Here is a 22889-nt window from a genome sequence, read left to right as displayed (position 1 = left end):
GCAATTTCCCCCAGGCCAGTTTGGCTAGGAATCCTGGAGGTGTTTTGCTGTCTTCTGGGCATGAAGCAGGAGTCACTGGGGTAGTTGGGGGGATATTTGTGTATTTCCTGCATTGTGCAGGGGGTTGGACTAGATGACCCTAGAGGTCCCTTCCAGCCTTATGATTCTATGAATATAGAGATTAAGTAGGACAGGAACCAACGGCAACCCTGCTTCATTACCCTGGACAGACGGATGTCTTTTGCCAGTTACATTCAGGGCTACAACCAACCTGAGTGGTGGAATTATTATACAATTGCAGGATTCAATACAAAAGTCTGTGATTAATGGAAGACAAATAAAAGTACCTTTTGATTCTTTTCTTATGATTGTGCCAGTAACTGTTTGATTGTTTCCAGTTATCTGTTTAGTTATTAAAAATTAATTTTATTCATGATCTTTGAATCATGACTGCAGAATCTCTCCCCCATTTGCAGGCTGCTCGGCTTTACACTGACCAAGTTCTGCCAGAATAGTAGAGCTGCAAAGGACAGAGAGAGGGAGAGAAACCGGGGCGGGGTGAGGGAGTGGGGGACAAAAACCCAAACAAGCCCCAGCTTATCTTCACAAGGCCACACACACTCTAAACTCCTGGTGTCCAAGGGAATCAGGAGACAGGTGGAAAAGGAAGGGGGGAATTCTCTTGAAGGTGTCAGGTAAGGCTGCCAACTCTGGCTTGGGAAATTCCTGGAGATTTGGGGTGGAGAGGGTGCTCAGCAGGGATGTGATGCCCTCCAAACCTGTTGTTTTCTCCAGGAAAACTGCTACCTACTGTCTGGAGACCAATCGTAATTCCAGGAGAATGCCAGTCCCAGCTGGAGGATGAAGGTTAGTCATTCAGTAGTTAAAGGACTAATCAGAAGGATGAAGAAAGAGACCTAAGCATTACTAAGAGAACTATTTTATAGTGAGATAAAAACATCTAGCCCTTCCCATTCTGGTTTTAGGCCTGATTTGGGGACTGAAAGAACCTTGGTTGCTCTTGGGCAGAGGGAAGGTGACTCTGTTGATGCTTCTGAACCTCTCAGGAGCTTTCAGTACATCCATCATGGTATCCATCTGTACAGCCTTTCCAGATTGGAGTGGGATTTGTAGTGTTTCTAGTCCTACCTGGAGAGTAGGTTTCAGAAGGTGGTTCTGGGGGATTGCTGCTCAACAAATATCCCAGGACCCCTGGTAGGGGTGGGGAATCCCCCACTTCCACCCTCCACCCGCCACCACCACTGACCTGGCTGGCAGGTGGGAAAGGGAGGGGAATAGGCCTCCTAGCACACTCCTGGTCACTGTGTGATGGTCACTTCCCCAGGAGCCCATGCGCAAAGACATGGGAGAAGGTGAATGCTGGGTCCCCCCTCCCAACAAGAGGGTAAGGGGACCTGGCACCCCTATACTCAACCCCTTGACCTCTGGCCTGTGGAGTAGTCCATCTTGTCCTTTATACCCTTTAACATTTACATGAAACCACTGGGTAAAGTTATTAGGAGATTTGGGCAGGTTGTCATTAATATACAGATGACATTCAGCTGTATCTTGTGCTTCTGGCTTGATCCCAGGGAGGTTATAGAAACCCTGAACCAGTGCCTGGAGGCAGTTTTGAGTGGATGCGGGCTAATAAACTAAACCTTAATTCCCAAGAAGATGGAAGGGCGACTGATGAGCGATAGACCTGACTCAGGATTTAAGGTGTCACCTGTTCTGGATGGGTTGCTCTCCCCTAGAAGGAACAGGTCTGTAGTCTGGGAGTGTTCTTGGACTCAAACCTACTGCTGGATAAGCAGGTGACAGCTATGGGCAGGAATGCATTTATCAGGTTCATTTAGTTAGCCAGCTGTGGCCTTTCCTGGGCCAAAAAAGATCTGGCTACTGTTGTACATACCCTGGTTAGTTTGGTGTAATGGTTAAGAGCATAGGACTCTAATCTGGAGAACTGGGTTTGATTCCCCACTCCTCCACTAGAAGCCAGCTGGGTGACCTTGGGTCAGTCACAGCTTCTAGGAGCTCTCTCAGCCCCATCCACCCCACACGGTGATTATTGTTGTGGGGATAATAATGACATACTTTGTAAACCGCTCTGAGTGGGTGGTGTTGTCCTGAAGGGTGGTATATAAATCGAATGTTATTATCTAAATTCAATTACTGCAATGCTCAATGTGGGCCTTGAAAATTGTTCAGAAACTTCAAATGGTGCAGAATGCTGTAGCCAGGATGTTAACTGGAGTGGGTCATAGGGACCATACCACTCCAGTCTTGATCCAACTACCCTGGCTCCCAGTCTGTTTCAGGGCACAATTTTAGATGCTATTGTTGACCTTTTAAGTCCTATATGGTTTGGGGCAAACATTCCTAAAGGAACTACCTGACCACTGTGGTCATCTTCTGAGGCCCTACTTCAGGTGCTCCATTCTGAGATTAGGCCAGTGGCAACCTGGGAGAGGGTCTTCTCAGCTGTGGCACCAAGCCTCAGGAACTCTTTCCCCCAGGGCAACTCATCTGTCCTATTCTGTTGCTGTCTTCCACCAGTGGGTGAAGATTTTTTTTGTTTTGCTTGGCATTCTATCAGTGATCCCTCCTTCCTGCCCAATGTTTTATTGTTTTTATGCTTGTGTATGTGTTTTAGCTCTGGTTTTAATAGTTTTAATGATGTGCTTTTGTTGGTTTTAATGATCTTAAAGATGTGTTTTTACAAAAAAAATCTTGTTTCACTTTGTTAGCTACCTAGATGGCTCTATAATTTTGTAAAATATTTTTTAAAATCACAGCTCAACTGGGGAGGTAACATGAAGCCTCTTAAGGAATCACAATGCAGCATTTCATACTGGAGTCTCATTTTGAAGTCCTTTTGTTGAAGTAAATAACACAATACACACTCAATAAAGCGAAGAAACCAGACAAGGCCAGATTAGAACCCAGAAAGCATCTACTTCAAGACAGCCCCAAACAAATATGAAAATAATACCACTAGTTGTCACTTAAAGCTCCTAGCCGAAATCAAACCAACAAATCATCAATGGTTGTTGTGGATTTTCCGGGCTGTATTGCCGTGGTCTTGGCATTGTAGTTCCTGACATTTTGCCAGCAGCTGTGACTGGCATCTTCAGAGGTGTAGCACCAAAAGACAGAGATCTCTCAGTGTCAAACTGTGGAGAAGATGTTAGCAGGTAATTTATATCTACTCAGGAAGGTGGATTTGGGTTGCATCATCCTGTAAGAGTTTCCCAGGGTGTGGAATGCTAATGGAATGCTAATGCTTCACTGTATCCTGAGGAGGTTCTTTTGTATATGGATTGGTGCTTGATATGCTAATCTTATCTGCAGGGCTATTGTAAAATGACCAAGGTATCTAGAAATGCGAGTATAACCTCGATTTCTTTCTCCATGGTGAATTGTATGTATGGATATTGTTGAGGTGGTTTAAAAACTCCATCAATTCTTTCTCACCATGGCTCCAAATGACAAAGGTATCATCCACGAACCAGAACCAGACTGTAGGTTTGTGGGGTGCTGATTCTAGAACTGTTTTTTCAAAATGTTCCATGTAGAAGTTTGCTATAACTGGGCTAAGAGGACTTCCCATGGCCACCCCATCCATCTGTTCATAGAATTCATTATCCCATTGGAAGTAACTGGTTGTCAGTCAATGGTGGAATAAGGCTGTTACATCCTCTGGAAAAATCTGATTAATAAGGGCGATTGGACACAATCACCCTTATTAATAAGGACACAATAATAATTAATAAGGACACAATTAATAATTAATAAGGACACAATCAAGGAAAGAAATCAAGGGTAAACTCCCATTTCTAGATACCTTGGTCACCCACAAAGCAAACTTTCAGTTAGGTCACAAGCTCTACAGGAAACCAACTCACATGGATCGGTACTTACACAAAAACTCCAGTCACCACCCTCGACAGAAAAGAGGCATAATAAAAAATTAGTAGACCGTGCAAGGCGGATATGTGAACTGCACTTTCTCAATGAGGAAATTAATCATCTAAACCATGCACTTCAAGCAAATGGCTACTCCAGAAATGAAATCAGAAGAGCAGTTAAACCAAGGATAAATCAAACAACTAAGGAAAAACAGTTTCCCACAGGAAAAGTGTTTTTGCCGTATATCAAAGGAATCACTGATCAGATGGGAAAGCTTATGAAAAAGCACAACCTACAAACAGTATTCAGACCCACCAGAAAAATACAACAGAGGCTATGATCAGCAAAAGACAGTAGAGACCTCCTCACCTCTGCTGGAGTATACCGCATACCCTGCAGCTGTGGACAAGTTTACATCGGGACCACACAGCGCAGCATCCAGACAAGAATAAAGGAACATGAAAGATACTGCAGACTCAGCCAACCTGAAAAATCAGCAGTGGCCGAACATAGCCTAACTCAAACAGGACACAGTATCTTATTCCAGGACACTAAAATGCTGGACAACACTTCCACTACTTTGTCAGATTGCACAGGGAAGCCATCGAAATTCATAAGCATAAGCACAACTTCAACAGGAAAGAAGAGACTTTAAGAATGAATAGAGCATGGTTTCCAGTCCTGCAAAACACCAGGCTAACAAAATACTCTACATCTTACAATAGCCCTGCAGATAAGATTCGCATATCAAGCACCAATCCATATGCAAAAGAACCTCCTCAGGATACAGTGAAGCATTAGCATTCCACACCCTGGGAAACTCTTACAGGATGACACAACCCAAACCCACCTTCCTGAGTAGATATAAATTACCTGCTAACATCTTCTCCACAGTTTGACACTGAGAGATCTCTGTCTTTTGGTGCTACACCTCTGAAGATGCCAGTCATAGCTGCTGGCGAAACATCAGGAACTACAATGCCAAGACCATGGCGATACAGCCCGGAAAATCCACAATAACCATTGTTCTCCAGCCGTGAAAGCCTTCAACAATAAATCATCGATGATCTACACTCCATAGGGTTGCCAACTCCAGCATGGGAAATTCCTGGATATTCAGGGTGGTACCTGGGGAGGACAGAGTTTGGGGAGGGGATTCAGTGGGAATGTGATTCCATCTAATCCTCCCCCCAAAAGTGCCACTTTCTCCATGGGAACTGATCTTTGTAGTCTGGAGAATTCCAACCCCCATTGGGAGGTTGGCATTGCAACTCTAATCTTAGATTAATGTATTTCTCCTTTGCAGGCCTTGGGTAGCAGACCTTTTTTGCTTACATCAGTTACCTAATCTAAAACAGCTACTTATCTCATATGTTGTTAGTCTTTATGGTGCCCAAAAGACTCCTGTGTATTGTTTTAGTTAAAAACCAATACTTTGTTTATTTATTTTATTCGATTTTTATTCTGCCCTCCCCACATCAGCAGGCTCACATTGACGCTTATTATATACTGGAGCAAAATACTATGAATTAAACAATTACCGTGTTGTTTCATTTGAATTAAGGTGTATGCACACTTACGAGAGAGTAAGCCCCTTGGACTAAGTGGGATTTACTTCCAAATAAGCATACTGAAGATTGGGCAGTATGTAGGGTAACTAGCCTCCAGGTGGGGCTTGAGTTCTCTTGGAATTTCATTGATCTCCAGATTATAGAGATTGGTTCATGTGGAGAAAATAGCAGCTTTAGAGGGCTGCCTTTCTGGCATCACACATCTCCACTGAGCTTCCTCCACAAATTCCACCTTCCCCAGCTATCCCCCCTCCCATCTCCAAGAATTTCCCAAGTCAGAATTGGCAAATCTAGTTGTTCGATATCTTCATGGGCCAGTGAACTGTCAGTAATAACACTATTAAAAATACTTCCAAAATTCATTTCTCAATTCAATTCATTTCCTACTTCCAACATTCATTTCTCTACAATAGACTATGCTCTTACCAGCTAGGGATTTATTTTAAAGGCACAACAAACATTCAGAGGAAATTAAACAAAACTTTTTTCCTAGGTCAGATGGAGAACTTGTAAAAGAAAGAACATCTTAGACGGAATAATGGGATTCATATATAAACTAACTTCCAACATAAAAAAATAATGAAGCATCCCAGGTTTATAGTCTAGAAAATAGTGACTCTGAACAGTACCACAGCTTACGTGTCAGGATTTGTTTAAAAAGAAAAGTGCTATTGGAATATACTGTTGCAATCGTAACATGTAATGAAAATTAAATCCATCTGGGTCAATATTTTTGATCTATCTTATTAAAGCCAGATCAGAAGCCCCACCTGATATTGCATTGTGCCTGCAGCCATGAAGCCTCAATATAAACCAGGCATACATCAGCCTGAAAGCAGGAGGTGGAAGAAAGAGCCAGAGACAAGAAGAGATAGAAAGAGGTTTGGAAGCAGCTCACTCTTACTTATGTTTATGCATAAGGAGGTCCCATCAAATTTGGGGCAGCGGTTGTAATCTTTGAGACAGACTGTGCCACTCTCATTTAATGGCCTTTTGGACCCACTGCTTACAATGTTTAATGGTGCCTAGTTACTAGGGGCTTTATTATTATTATTTCATCTACATTAAGGTCTGGATTAAGTTGCCAACTGAGGATCTGCTTCATTTATCTGATGGTGGGCTCAAGTATATGAGAACGATGCTAAATAAATCTGTAAAAGACTCCACAAGGTGCCTGTTTGATTCAGTAGGCAAACAGAATCTTAACACAAAGTATTCTGAAAAGCTTCTGAACTGACCCAGCTCCTTCTCTTATCTAAAGAGCTGATTCATACATTACAACCAGCTGCTTTTTTTGTCTAATTGCTTCCATGGTATTGTATGAATTACTGCCTCCCATGTCACACAGTCAGAGCATTCTCATTAGTTGTTAAATTTATGGTTAGATGACCCTCTAAATGGGCCTTAAACAAATCACAACAAGTTCAGTCGCTGGAAGAAGAAAAGGTAGTGGGGACTCCCTATTGATACCTTAGGCTATAGAGGTCTTATCTGCTATGGAGAGACTCTGAAGTCCTGTTTCCTAGCCAAAGGCCAGGAGCAAGAGACACTGGTCATGCCTCAACAGAGGCCCTAAAGTAAGAGACAGCATCTCATTTATAGTTTTGTCTCTCTTTGCTACACCAAAATATCAAAATCATTCAACATTTCTGTATTATTTGTTCATTCATAAAAAGGAAAGGAAAATCCTTGAACGTCAAAAGAGGTAGCTGCATCAGGACCAAAAGAGATGTTATAACCGCAGAAAACAGCAGAGATCTCCTGGAATGTCAACTGATCTCCAAGTGACAGAGTTCAGTTCCCCTGGAGAAAATGGCTACTTTAGAGGGTGGACTCTATGGCATTATATCCTGATGAGGTCCCTTCCTTCCCCAAAGCCCACCCTCTCCAGGCTCTGCCTCCCAAATCTCCAGAAATTTCCCAACCTCGAGCTGGCAACCCTACTTGTGGATCCAAATTGACTCTCTGCCTCCCTCTTATTGGCCATGGAAGGGGAAAACCAAGCACTCTCTCACTGTTAATTTTTCCCTTCCAGAGTTAATGATGGAATGGAACAAGGTTGGCTCTGATTGATGGAATGGTGTAGAGGGAAAGGATTAAATGCCCTCTCTCCCTACTTTACTCCTCCAGTCCAAGTTGGGTCCCCTCTCAGCTGCTATTGTCCCCTTTTAAAAAAAAAAAAGCTGGGGTCTCCCTTAGCTGCTTGTGCAGTACAAACAGAGCCCTGAAGCATTTTGAAGACTAGCAGTTTTATTGTGCAAACACTTCCTTGGACTAGAGCCCTCAGGCCTCTGTTAGTATGCAGGCCATCACAAACCTTGCTTTTCAAACTCTTCGAAGAGATTCAGGCTAGTAATACTGGGGCCAGTGAAGATGATGTAGTTTTTCCCTGCAGTGTTCTTACAAAGACTCTTGGCCACCATGCTGTGGAGCTGGGTTTTGTTCTTCAAAGCATCCAGGCCTTCAGCACCGCTTCCTTCTTTCAGATGGACATAAATCTTAACAATCAAGCAGAAAGAACAGCAGGAGAAAAGTTAATTTGTATAGGCCTATAGCAATTCTGTGGCCCTTCCTTGAGAACAATTTAATAAACATCGAGAGGGAATACTTGATCAGTGTTATGGCCTATTAATCCTTTTAAAACTTCTTGTTGGATGGTAATAAGAAATTCAGTCCTAAAGAAATGGAACAGTAATCCTATTCAACACACATCATTTGGAAAAAAAATAATTTTCAGCTGGTATCTTTTCAGAATTGGTTAGATCCAATAAAACAACTATTAACAGCCCAACTAGGTGGCTTGTTTTTAAATAGTTGGTCCTAGATTCCCTGGACCCAACTCGGAGTCTCTGTAGCCACACAACAGCTTTTTAAAAAACAGAGAGCCCGTTTTGGCTTGGAATGCCACGGGGGGGGGGGGCTCCTGCTGCCCCCATGAGTTCCCTTTCCCCTGGTCCAGGCGGGAGATGCCCTGCTCCCAGCCAGCAACCCCTGCCACCTCTTACCTGGCCAGTATGGATGGGGGGAAGGTGCAGGGAATGCGAGTTCCAGAGCGCTCTCCTTTGCATTCCAGAGCCTTAGTTGTCGCACTGGAAATGACGTCATTCCCAGAGCATGAGCGCTTCACATGTGCACATGGTAAGTTTCCCCCATGACCCCTCCACCCCCAGTTTGGGCCCCAGCAGACCTGGCAATCCTATGCTCCCCAAGCCATTCTTCCTTGCTAAAACAGTTCTGTGGGGGAGATTTCCCTGTTTTTGCAGTTCCACATGTACAGAGTACTCCATGTGCAGCCACAAAAATGGGGAAATAACTCCCCCCAACACTGATGCTGTACAGGAAAGAGCTCAGCATTGCCAGGTACCTAAAGACTGCCAAATTTTGTCCTCCATAAGCTTTTGTGATCTGGACTCCTCATCCGATGCAACTTCATTCACTTGGGGAAATGTGCTCTGGCTCCCAACAGCCTACGAGACAACAACATTCAGTTGTGTTTAAGGAGGCCACCATTTGGTTGTAGTAACACCGCTACTCCCCCCAAATCCATACCCTGTGAAACGGATGGGCAGTAGGCTCAAGACTGACGTAAGTACGTTCCACCAAATGCATGATTTATGGAATTTGGTGTCAGCTTGGATGGCATTGAACAGGAATCAGACACATCTATGGAAGTCTAGAAACAGGAACTGTCTTTCCCCAATAAGCAGACCCCAAGGCAGTTTACAGGACTACTGAAACAGGTAAATAAAAATCAGTAGCACATTAAATAAAGATATTACTTAATTACAATAAAACACAAGTTGTTCCCTTGTGGCAGCAGTTCTCTGTGTATCTTTCCACTTTGAATGCAGAGGCATTCTGAGTGGCAATAGAGCATCTATGCAGCAATTCTCCCTTTCCTTGCTTCAACATATCCCTCATGGCCATCCCAACCTACTTTTTCAGGCTTTTTAAAAGGCACTTGACATATGGCTACAGCATTATAATATTCTATCTACTGGTCCTCTGAATTCCCAGCTTCCAATTTAAAAAGTACATTTCTAGCTCTTTTCAATGTAGAAATATGTATCTGTGAACTCAATGGCTGAACTGGGGTTTTAATGGAGGTCTCTCCAGTTCCAGTCCAGCATTCTAACCACTACACTGGCCCCTTCAACATCCTGCCTAACAATATGGGAAGTGCCATTTTGCTGTCACAAATTCATACTAGAGAAGGAAGCAGAACCTGGCATGGGAGAGGATAACATACTATCTGATTCTTCTTGTAGGGCTGCCAGGTTCCCCCTGCCCAACCAATGTGTGTGGGGGGTGGTACTAGGCTTCACACACAAGCTTCCAGAAGTGAAGTCATTATGCTGGCTGTGGGACTGCTCCTGTTGGGGGCCAAAATCAGCCCTGCATGAAGCACGGGAGCAATCCAGGAAGTAACATTCTTGCACCCAGCCAGGAGCATGCTCACCACATGTGTGCCCAGGATGCTTGTTGGTGGCAGGCGATCGCTGGGTGGTCTGCCACCTCTTGCTGATTGCCAGCAATTGCTGGGCAAAGGAGCAAAACACCAGGAGTTTGCCCGCCACCAGCAGACACCTGGGAATCCTATTCCTCCGCCATACCCCAACTCCCTCACAGCCTCCCTTATGTCATCACAATTGTGACAGAGTAGCCCCTACACTAATTTAAGGTTAGCACTGCATAACAACAACACAACATCATTGGAACCTCCCCCACACTAATTATACCAACATATTGGATTTGGCTGCAACTGTTTCTTTGCCCAGATAGTACAACTGCAACAGAAGCTGCTATAGTTAATAGTGAACACGGAGAGCCCAAAGCATGTCAGAGTTCTGGAGAATGATCAAGTCAGAATTACTCCAGCACAGTCTTCGTGGAAATGAACTCGGGTTTGTTCCAATGCAGGCTGTACATTAGAACTCCCTGGTGGAAAGTGCCCTTAAAGTTTAGTTGCCCTTACTACCATCTAGACAATGGCCCTTTCCACACATCCTTAAAAGGGACAGCCTACTCACCAAACACTGGTGGCTTTTCCCCATAACTCCAGATGTCTCCATTTCCAAACTGTTGCAGGCTGTTTGGTTTCTGTTTTTTTGGCTCCTTTTCTGGGATCGCACTTTCCTGTGGTCCCAGAAAGGTGCCAAAAAAAAAAAATGCCAAAAAGTGTGCAACTGTTTTGAAAATGGAGATGTCTTGAGTCAAGGGGGAAAGCTGCTAGCATTCGGTGAGTGGGCCATCTCTTTAAGGATGTGCAGAAAGGGCCTATATCTTTGCAGCCATTTTTTGCCTGACTTATATGGCCCTCTCTGACATGAAATTGTTCTATACAAAACAATGATAAGAAAACAACACTGGCCATGGTTGGTGTCGTGGTTAAGAGGGCGGGACTGTAATCTGGAGAGCCGGGTTTGATTCCCCACTCCTCCACTTGAAGCCAGCTGGGTGACCTTGGGCTAGTCACAGCTCTCTGGAGCTCTCTCAGCCCCACCCACCTCACAGGGTGTTTTGTTGTGGGCATAATAATGACATACTTTGTAAACTGCTCTGAGTGGGCATTAAGTTGTCCTGAAGGGCGATATATAAATCTAATGTCATTATTATTATTATTTTTCAAGTTTACTTTCAGAGTAATTAGAACTAGCTGTATTAGAAACAATCAACACACACAGCATGTACTTTACAGAAAAGTAGATTTTTTTAAAGCCCTATTTTAATTAATACCTGCATTGGATTTCTCAGATATGCAGACAGAGGCACTGGTAAAACTGCAAGTGGTATCTGAAAGTCTGAAGCCAACTGAAAGGACCCACCTTGGGTCCTGACATGCTCAGGAGAAAGATGGGCATACAATAGCGAGTGTGGTACAGTGGTTAGAATATTGGACTAGAATCTGGAAGACCCAGGTTCACATCCCTACCCTGTCATGAGAGCTTTCTGGGTACCCCCAGGCCAGCCATTCTCTCTGAGTCTAACACATCTCACAGGGTTGTTGTGAGAATAAAGTGGTAAAGAGAAGCCGCTGCAGCCTTTTCCCATCCCAAACACAGAATACCAATGGAACAGATTAGGCTTTGTTTATAGAAACCACTAGGCATAACTACACAGATACATCCTCAGGTGCAGTTGACAAATACGGTCTGTCTATTCTATGCTTCCCAAGTATGCATGTCCAATATGGATTGGGGACCACACATTTCCCTACCTGAAATGGTCCCAGAGAACTGCTATTTGCCCAGCTGTGGAATCTTAACATGAGAATGGACGGGATATGAATACACACACAGATGTCAAGTATCTAACTTGATCCACATCATTGTTGTGCAGGAGCGGATGTGTTTAAGCATGCAGTGTTTAAGCATGAAAAATAGCAAGCCATTGTATCAAACTTCAGCATATTTGGCAATCAAGTCCTTGAATGATTATAAAAGGACAGATGGATAAGCCTCCTTCAACTCTGCCCTTCAAAAGCATATTCACCCCAGGATTATATTTTCCTCTGTCTAGCACAGCTAGTAAATCAATTAGGGACTTCATTAGGACCAAATAAGTTTACTCATGATTATGAGGACAGTCAAAGTCATCCCCATTTCACAGCCCTTTTTGTTCGGTTCTGACATATTCAAAGAATAGAAGTGACTCTCTATAACTGGTTCAAGTTTATGAAGCTGCAAATGGACTTTGTGTAGCAAGGCTCATGGGGAAGAGAGAAAGGGGAGATAGCAAAGAAAAATGGGGTAACTCCACTTCTTTAGCACTGCGGTGCTGAGCCCCATGCCATTTTAGAGTGCATCAGTTGCATTGCCAGAAACATTGGCAAGACTCAAGAAGGTACCAGTATGCATACCATACAGTGAATATATGATGATGCCTTGTACCAAATCAGACCACTGGTACATCTGGCTTCATCTACACTTGATAGAAGCAGCTCTACAAGGATCTGTAGATCTTTCCCAGACCTGCTACCTAACAGCTTTTCACTGGAGATGCCATGTGCTGAACCAGGGGAAGAGGGAGGGGGATGCACTCTACCATTGAGCCATAGCACATCCCTGAAAAAGCCTTTTTACACAGAGAACAAGGCTTTAAGTAGGAAGGTTAAATCTAAAATTCTACAATTAAAGCCTTACCCTCTATAAACAAATCAGTCAGGCCATCATAATATAATACTGCCAATAATATCTCTTTCCAATATGGTGTAGTGGTTAGAGTGATTGACCAGGACCTGAGAGACCCAGATTAAAAATCCCCATTCTGCCACAAATGACAGTGAGCTAGCCATTCTCTTTCAGCTGCACAAGCTTCTTAGGAGACTAAAATGGGAGAGAGTAGAACTATGTGCATCATTCTGAGCCCCACATGAGAAAGGAGGGGATAAAAATGTAATAGATGGATTTCATGATGCTATATGCCTGTGCTTCATGATCTAGGCTGCAAGTATAGGATTCAGGTCCAATGCTTAGTATTGCCTTCCAGGATCTTTAAAACCAAGATGGAACACCAATGTTCGGTTGCCTTGAAAACTACTTCCTCTTTTCATGGCCACAAGGTATTTCTCTTGGACTCACTACCACCTCAACTTGACAGACAGCAGGAACTAGTGGTAACTGAAACATCTGAACTCTAGATAAATGTCTCTGATAGAGATTGTTCTATTAACAACCAATAGTCTTGATTGGGAGGTCTTTCTCTAGGATGTGCTACCACAGGGAATTTGCCCCAAAGGTCTACTTCTGTATATATGAAGACAAGGGTCCAGACTGACCCATCAACGCCCAGCTCAAACCCCTGGACCTAGAAACATGAAATTTAGGAAGAACATTCCTTTCATGATGTGAACACCCACTAAGAAAGGATTTTAAGAAATTTGCCCCCTAAGGGGGTAAAAAGGGGTAAAATGTGTTTTCCCAAAGGGATACAGCTTCCCTGTGTGGCTGGCAAGCTGCTGCCTGCTTGCGCCCCCATCCACTGCCAGCTCAGTCACTCTTCCCTGATTGGGCCAGCCTTTCAAAGTCATTTGCATATGCAGGCTGATTGGGACTCACAACATTCCACATCTCATCCCCTCAACACGCTTCGCTTTATTCAAACACCTTTGTGAAGTTTGGGTACTATGCTATTATACTACAAAAACAACTCAACCTCCCCCTAAATGTTACATACCCATAACTATTATCACTGGATATAAAGTAGTTAAATACTGTAGCAAAGCATGGGTTTCAAGCTAATTAGAAAATAAATGAGGGCAGGGATTAGTTTTCATGTGTTTTTATTATGTTGTATTGTTTCATTGCTGCTCAATATCACAATATTATATTACCCAGAATGACAGACTAGGGGTGGGGTTGGTAGAAATGAACACTGCAAAAAAGTAAGAGCTGTCTTAAGAGGTGCCCTGCTGGGCCAGACCAGTGGTCCATCTAGTTCAGCATCCTGTCTCACAGAGTGGCAATGAACTGCCCTGGAGGACTAACAAATAGGATATAGAAGCCATGACCTTCTCCTGATGTTGCCTTCTAGCAGTGGTATTCACTCAGGTGTTTAATGGCTCTGGGTATGACTCCCAAGTGAGATACAGACTTCTTGTTTTATGGGAGTGGGAGAGCAGCAGATAAATATTTGTGTACGCTTGGGATTTAGAGATGTGTGTAAGGGAGCAGCATACACAACTGTTCAGTTACTGACAGTGGGAGATATGATGATGGGGAGGAGACAGGTCATTTAATGGTGGGGAGAGTCAGCCAAATAGTGTTTCACCCTTATGACTGCCCAACTTTTAACCTGCAGTACTGTTAGACATGTCACCATCAGCTCTGAAAGTGCAGCTGCTGAATGTTAAATCAGCTTATGGAAAAACAACCAAAATTTAATCCTGGATAAAAAGGATTATCTTGTACGCATCACTAAGTGAACGAAGGAGGGAGAGATTAATCTCTCCCAGTCTAACCATCGGATATTTAGGCCAATGTCAGCCTAGACTCAATAAGGAGGGTGAGTTGACATGGGCCGTTTCCTCACGTCTTAAAAATAGTACCTCACTCATTTAATGCTGATGGGTTCTTTGTACAATTTCTGATTCATCATTTCCAAAATGGATGCAGGCAGTTACAATTCCATTTTGGAAACAGTGATGTCAGAAATCGCGCTAAGAACCCACCAGCGTTCAGTGAGTGTGGTCTTATTTTTAAGACGTGTAGAAACAGCCATGGTTTATCATAACTATATCATTCTGTCTAGGTCTTTTATGGCTGGTATTTGATACTTGGACCAGATTCTGTTGGTCATCTGTTGCCTAACAGTCTCTCTAACTGAAGTGCTTGAGGGGGTCTTTGGCCTGGTACCCAGATTGTCGGTAGTTATGGACCAATATTCTTGACCAGACCTTCTTGTCTCCTGCAGCTAAGGATTTGTAACTACCAAAATAATTATGGGGCTATCCCAGAACATCTTAATGTGGACACGAATATATATTGGTAGTTGACTCTTGCCCATCATGGCTTATCACATCTAGTCAAAGGGGATTCCTCAATTTGGTCCAGGTGAATACTACTCTCAAAGAGGGAACAGTCCCTTGAAGGCTGTAGTCATAAAGAAGCCATCCCTAGACCTTGCACAACTAACAGCCATTGGCAGATATTTCTTTCTTGGGCAAGATACTTGAGCAAATAGTAATTTTGCAACTCCAGGCTCAATTGGCAGAGTGGTTATCTTGATTTATTTCCAGCTGATTTTCCTGAACTTTCAATCGCTGATCATGGTACCCTTCTGAATGAGCTGGATGAGAGATATAGTGGCACTGTGCTCCTGTGGTTTTGGGCCTTGATGAATATCATAAAGTGCTGCTGGGTGGCAGGTGCCCATCTCTTATTCTGAGAAGTCCTAAATGGATCCTTCTTGTCCCACACACACAAAAAAAACCTTGAAGAGCTTGTCCAGAAATTCGAAGTTTCATCAATACAGAATAGTGAGGTCAGTCAGCTCAATCTCTCATTTTTAGCTGAGTCAGATGAGGCAACGAACAATCTGAACAATCATCTGGAGGCAGTGATGTTTGGATGACAACTAATAAACTGAATCTTAGACCAGATAAGACTGAGGGGTTATGGGTCAATAATATAGCTCATCAAGGTCTGTGAAGTCGCCCTCTTCTGGAAAAAGTGACACCCCCCCCAAAGGAGAATAACTATTAATATATATAGTTTTGTGCCCCACCCCCAGCCAAATCTCTTCCTTTTCCTGCTCTAGTTTTATTGATTTTACTGCTGACAATCAGTTCTATTGCTACACATCATTTATGAGAATGTAGTACTAAAGTTTTATTTGGATGCTACTACTTGTTGATGGTTTATATATTTCTGTTTTTATCAATAAATTGCTTTTTTCTCAATTATTATGATTGAAAAGAACATTAGATCCTATCAGCACAGTATAAGGAACATAAATATTTCAAATAAATACGCAAATCAGTAATTATTGGATTTATTTTCCTCTTGATAAGAGAAGGCAACATTCAGATATTGTCCTTATTAGAGTTTCCCAACCGAGCCTGGCAACTAGCAGGTGGGTTGAGGGGTGGCAGCAGGATGGAAGCATGTGATGTTGTCGAAGTGGCAGTAATTTGAGGAATCACCTCTATGCTAAAACACTATGGTTTTACAATAGAGTTTTGGCAATTTCTAATGCTACCCATTATACCCAGGAGTAATGTACTGTTTGCCTAGGCAGGAGCCTTTCCTTTATTTTTCTCCTCACCACTCGGAGTGGCAGTAGACAACCGAACAAATCACTGAGAGATGAAATAAGATGTTATTTATTTATTTATTTATTTATTTATTTATTCATTTATTTATTTATTTATTTATTTATTTATTTATTTATTTATTTATTTATTTATTTATTTATTTATAGTCTGCTTTTTTCACTGAGACCCAAGGCAGATAACACAGAGTATGCCCATGCAATCAACGGCTGGAACAATGAATAAATATAGTAGGGTATGTATGGCAGAAATGTGAAAAGAAACATAAAATTCAAATACAGGAATACAGTTTAAGAACTTGACTTGATATATTAAATATACATAAAATCTACCTAGTACAGTACCCAGTAATATAGTCTACAGTCCCTGCCCCTTTACCAAACCATCTCTCTGCACCATTTCCTTTCAGCATAGCCCTATTGCCTAAGTGAGAAAGTTCCTAAATAATTCAGTCTTGCATAGTTTGTGGAAAGCCAGGAGAGTGGGAGCTTTTATGACTAGACATGGGCACGATCCCAAAAAAAATACCGATCAAGCTGTTCGTGGATCTGCGCTGGTGACGACCCCAGATCACCGATTCACTCCGATCAAGTCCCGTTTCCGATCTGGGATCTGGGATCGGAGGGGCGTTCCCCCCCCACACACTTAGAGCAGATGGGGGGGGAGTTTTTAACCCGGCAACAAGCTGCCTCCCCTCAGGGAGGGGACGTTTTCACTCACTCACTCACTCACTCACTCACTCACTCACTCACTCACTCTTAGAGCAGGGGGGGAGTTTTTAACCCGTCCCTGCCTCTCCAAATAGAGAGAGAGAGACACCCCATCAACAAGTTTCAGCCAGCTTTTTAAAAAAAGCAGGGATAGAATCCTCCATTCCTCCCCACCCGATTTTAAAAGCAAGCAGCCAGTCTTCCAAAAGCATATTTTAAACAGGAAGAAAGTAAAACCAGGATCCTCACGGATCCTCGTGGATCCTACGGTTTTTTAAATAGGAAAAACACAAATGAAACATCAAATCACATATCAACTTCTTACAAAAAGCAGGCACTGGGCTGAGAAGCCAGGGCGAGAGAGATATCTCTTTTCAGTGTTAACTCTTTCAACGCACTGAATGAACTCCGGAGAAGAGCGCAAAACAGCTTCAGTTGATAGCTGCTCTCAAAGCAAGGGGTTTTTGTTTTCATTCAGTGCGTTGAAAGAGTTAACACTGAGAAGAGATCTCTTCTCAGTGTTAACTCTTTCAACGCACTGCCTGAACTGCACTGAATGAACTCAGGAGGAGCGCAAAACAGCTTCTGCTGATAGTCGCACTCAAATTTTTCTCTCTGAATCACTTTGCTTATATTTTTCTCAGGAAGCCACCTTTTCACTCACAACTGTTTGCTTTTCCTCGCTAGGGGAAATATTATCAAGTTTCAAACAGAGCTCAGGCATTCCCCTGCCTCCGTTGCCGGGGAATAGATTGTTGGCGCCTGAATGTCTAGCTTCCCGATCCTATTCCGATCCAGCCCCGGTCCAGCCCCCTCCCGACCGCTGGTGGAAGACAACGATCCACCAGGTCCCGATTGTGCGAATGCCATTATCGTGGGGGTTTTTTGATCGTAATGCAGATCGTGCCCATCTCTATTCATGACCTTTTCCGACAAGCTATTCCCTAAAGCTGGAGCCACTACAGAGAATGCACATATGTGGGCAGCTGTTAATTTTGCCCAACTGCAGGCAAAATGGTATCTGCAGAAGGCCCTGTTCAGACGACCAAATTGCCATTGCGGAACACAGGGAGAGAGGTGGTCCTGCAGATATGATGGGCCAAGGCCATGAAGAGCTTTGTATGTGATAGCCAGAACCTCGAACTGAGCCTGGTAAATGATGAGTAGCAAACGGAATGACTGCAGAACAAGAGTAATATGCATGCTCCAACTAGTTCCTGATAATAATAGAGCAGCAGCATTTTGCACTGGGTGGAGAGTTGACTTTGAAGAAAAATTAAAATAGAGTGTAATACAGTAGTCTAGTCTCGATGTTACCATGGAATGAATCCAGGTGGCCAGATCTGCCATGTCAAGGTGGGGGGCCGTCTTCCAGGCTAGTCTGAGTTGAGAGAAAGCCTTTTTTTGTGGCCGCATTAACTTGCTTCTCTAGCATCAGTGCTGGATCCAGCATAACCTCCAGGCTCTTCACTGAGTCTGCCAGGGTCAGCTGACCCTCAACAAAAGTGGAAAGCACAATGTCCTTCAAGACTCTGTTTTCCCAACCAGTATCACTTCTGTCTTGTCTGAGTTCAGTTTCAATTTGTTCACTTTCAGCCATTTCACCACAATGACTCGGGACCTCTAATACGTCACCAGGTGATTTAGAAAGAGAGATATATGGCATCCAGTTCCATAACTACAAATGATTTCTCCTAAAGGCTTTACATGGTGGTGGAGAGTGCCCTCAAATCATAGCTGACTTAGGGTGACCCCTGGTGGGAGTTTTCATTGGAACATAAGGTTGAATAATATGGGGGATAAGATTGTGCCTTGTGGAACCCCACATGATAATTCCCACACTGAAGACAGCTGGTCTCCAGCAGCAGCCCTTTGAGTCTGTTCCAGTCCAAGGCACAACCATTCATCCCTGCTAACAGATAAGTGTTCTCCAGGGTTTCAGGCACAGAAATGTCTTTCTCAATACCAGTTACCTGTGAACCTTTTAATTGGAAATGCTGGACTCTGAACCCAAGTCTTTCTACATGAAAAGCACGCGCTGTCTCACAAAAACTACGGCCCATCTCCCTAACCTCTCTCTTATTTCTTCTAAAAGAAGGAATTTCCATGTCTTATATGTAGAGCATTTTTTGTGAATGCCACTGCTGAGATTGTACAGGCTAACAGATTTCTTACTGAAGATCTTTCATTTTAGCATACAAGTGCAACTATATACTCAAGTGCAATTATGGCTCATGTTGCTTGAAGAGGACACCACCCTCTGCATGCACATGCAGACACACACACGCACACACACACACACACACACATGACAAGGCAATGTTTCAAAATAATGTGACATGGAAAGGTTGGCTGGTTTTTTCATTTGGGATTCTTTTACTGACCCTCCTTCCTATGTTTTTAATCGCTGTTATGTATTGTTTTAAAGGTTGTTTTTTAATGTTTTTAATTGTTTGCTGCCTTAATTGAGTGGAAAGGCAGGATTAAAATGTTTTATATAAATAAAACAATGAAATCCCACTGGACATGGCCAAACCCCTGGATGCACCAAATGTACATCTTGGATCCCAGACTTTATTTGCACAAATATTTTTGTTGGGAATATGCAATTATATTGTTAGGGCAACAAGATTACCATTTCTCTCATTTGGATTCATTATCACTTTATAGGAACTAATCATTTAGAATCAACTAAAGTCTCTTTTTGGTATGTGGAGGAAATTATTGTTTTTCTCCTCCGCAGAACAGCAGGACTGCTCCAAATAAGTGGTTGACTTCTACATGGCCTTTGTATAAAGGCACTAGGGAAGTCTCAGCATAAGGCTGAGTGCAATATTTAAGTCTATAGTCACTGGGGGAGAAATTTCACATCTGTTCTTGCAGCCTGTGCTGTTGATGGCTTCACACTTGGAAGTGTTCATTTTTCACAACTTCTTTAAATCCTTTCTCACTTGACCTTTTACAATATGAAGGCAGAGCTGTCAAAATGTATATGGACATCAAAGACTCTTGAAATTATTTTGGAAGTTATTTGGATGCAGAGTCATACACAAGTGTCAATTTCATTATTTTACACAATTTGTTGAGCTTGATCCTGTGATGTGCCATGTGATATCCATTTTCATTGATTCTGACAGCTTGAAGATGCACGTTAATAGAGATGAACTGAAGGCACAAAATAAATTATATTTAGAGCCCAAGATATGTGGAATCTCTCCAGCACATCTACATTCTTAGCAGGTTTACTTCTTGCTCAGTGGGCTTTTCTCTTTACCGGTCCATACAGGCAGAGGGTTTGCTTCTCAAGCAAAGAATTAATGATTATATTATCTAAGTGGCATGGGACCTGCCACAGTGCAGCTTCTTCCCATTCCATGAAAGAGCCTTAAGTTAATGTGGAAGAAGTTGGATAAATGGTACTTGCCATATAAGTGGGAGGTGAATGGCTCTAGCATGGGAAGTAACTGTCCCTCCCATTTGATTTCTAGGGTTCTAACATTAAATGAGTGTTATAAAATGAAGCCAAGCTATGGTGACGCCCAGTAATTTAAGAACAGGCCACCAGAATTCAAAGTTGCTTTCTTCACTCAAAAGACGTGGAAACAAATTTTCTAGACTCACTAAAACCTCCCTTTTGCAACAGAGGAGAGATGTGGGCCCTCCTTTTTCTTTGTTTATCTGACTTTGTTCCCCGCTCTGAGTGAAACACTCATCTGTCTAGAAAAGTGATATTTAAGTGCATTTATTATACTCCCACTATATACTGCATTGGTCAGGCCCCACCTGGAGTATTGTGTGCAGTTCTTGGAAGCCTTACTTCAAGAAGGATGTGGACAAATTGGAATGGGTGTAGAGGAGAGCAACCAAGATGATTAGGGGCCTGGAGACCAGCCCTACCAGGAAAGACCGAGGGACTTGGGAATGTTCAGTTTGGAGAAGAGGAGGCTGAAGGAAGACATGATTGCTCTATTTAAACATTTAAAATGCTGTCATTTAGAGGAGGGAAGGGAGCTGTTCCTGCTGGCAACAGAAGATAGGATTCGAATCAATGGGTTTAAACTACAGGAGGGAAGGGACCGGCTGGACATTAGGAAAAACTTCTTCACGCTAAGAGTAATGCAGTAGTGGAATCCGCTGCCTAGGGAAGTGGTGGGTTCCCCCTCATCAGTAGTCTTCAAGGAGCAGCTGAAAAAACACTTGTCTGGGCTGCGTTAGGCTGTTCCTGCATTTAACAGGGGGTTGGACTAGATGGCCTTTAAGACACCTTCCAATTCTATGGTTCTTACCTGACAAATAAAACCAGTTGAAGAGCACTGCCGTACCCAGAGACTGAATTTCCGCTTTTTCCTCTTGCGTGACTCTCGCTCTGTACAAGTGGCAATAAAAATTGGGTCTTCATCAATCAGAGGTTCATGGAGCACCTGCAATAGCATTAAGTAATGTTAGTCAATACCTTATATGTCTGTAAAGTAAGTGTGGTATATTGCAGAGAGTTTGGAACTTGCTTACCCAAACTTAACCACGAAGCTTGCCAAATGACCCTGGACAAGTTTCAGCTTAACCTAAGTTACTGGGTTGTTGAAGATAAAATGGGATCACTCCATATATATCCTGCTAAGGTCTTTGGAAGAAAGTCAGGACACAGATGAAATTAAATATACAAAATAATATCCTTTCCCCCTCTTCCCGTTCCCCCCTTTATTTGGAGAATCATGCCATTCTAAATATGATGGTGATTGTATTAAAACTCAAGAAACAAGTTTGGAATAGATATCCAGAAAAATGTACTATTCAGACCCTACAGGCAATCTAAATCTCAACTAATTTTGGACCATAGGTCTTTAGGAGAACATTTAATAGGTATTGTAGCTTTATATATAGAAGAATTCAATGGTTACACCTACCCTTGTCTTGGAAGACCCGTGTGGTCTCTTGAGCACTAATTACACTTGTCTTGAATAGGTGAAGAAGTCCAAGGCTGTTGTTTAAACTCTACTTTTCCAATGGTTTATCATTCACTGAAATGTTTTTTTTAAACACTCATAGATGACAAGTGGAACAAGGAACAGCTTGCTTATTAGCCTGTTCTCTCCTGAGGGCACTCTCTTGATAATTTTAATTCTCTCTAGAATATCTATCCTTGGCTAAATTCATGTTGGTTCTTGCCAGCTTCGTTCTACTTCTCCAGCTGCCAAATAGCACGATAGTAGAACTTTCAAAACAAAAGATTAGTAATTTGAAGCACATATCTGTTTTGGAAGGCATATTTCATGACAGCTAACGCATATAATGCATCGCAGGATATGGCAGTACAATTATCCTAAACATTTTAACAACAGAGAAAAAAGTTCAAAGCAGCAAGCGAACATAATTTTTATTATAATTTTGATTTGTAATCCATGTCTATTCCCAGGGGTTGGAATCAATAGCATCCCTTAAAAACTAATGGTAGGTGGATCCCTCCAGTCTACAATAATAATGTGGATTATTTTGTCAAACACCCTTTGGCAAAACAATCTGGGGCTGCAGTTGGGTCTGATATGGATCAGGCCCCCACTATCACAAATGAGTGAGAATTCTCCTTCTTGCCCTGCAGTGCCAGCAGAAGCAGCCATTAGGCTCTAAACACTACCATCAACAAGTATTGTACCGAGAGATCCCGGGAACTGCAGTATATGTGGTGCCCTTGGTTCCTGTTACTCCCTGGACAGTGCAGCACATACGGCATGTAGAGGAGTTGCAAAGAGTGGCAAAGTGGAGCCAAAGCTCAGCAAACTCAACTTGCCCATCCTTTCTCTGCTTGAAATTTCTCTTCCCTACTTAACAGCTGTTCAGTGTTTCACACTGCTGTAACTGAACTATCATTAAGAGGCTAGAAAAGGGAACAGAAATGTCAGAAGGCACCACCATTCTATACTAGCCATT

The 22889-nt window shown here is 42.7% G+C and overlaps 1 protein-coding gene across 1 annotated transcript in view; it reads right to left on the bottom strand.

The window, feature by feature from the left end:
• PGBD5 (piggyBac transposable element derived 5) overlaps positions 1 to 22889 on the bottom strand; it is a 117130-nt gene that overhangs the window by 7932 nt on the left and 86309 nt on the right. Inside the window, exons 3-4 of the mRNA XM_054996335.1 lie at positions 21251 to 21385; positions 7801 to 7981 (exon numbers count right to left, since the gene is read on the bottom strand). Of these exons, the coding sequence (XP_054852310.1) occupies positions 7801 to 7981; positions 21251 to 21385 (316 nt within the window). The remainder of the gene's footprint in view (positions 1 to 7800; positions 7982 to 21250; positions 21386 to 22889) is intronic.

The sequence above is a fragment of the Eublepharis macularius genome, chromosome 1 (genome assembly GCF_028583425.1).
Source record: "Eublepharis macularius isolate TG4126 chromosome 1, MPM_Emac_v1.0, whole genome shotgun sequence".
Lineage (NCBI taxonomy): Eukaryota > Metazoa > Chordata > Lepidosauria > Squamata > Eublepharidae > Eublepharis > Eublepharis macularius.
The sequence above is the reverse complement of the archived record's forward strand: the minus strand, read 5'-3'. Positions and strand labels throughout refer to the sequence as shown.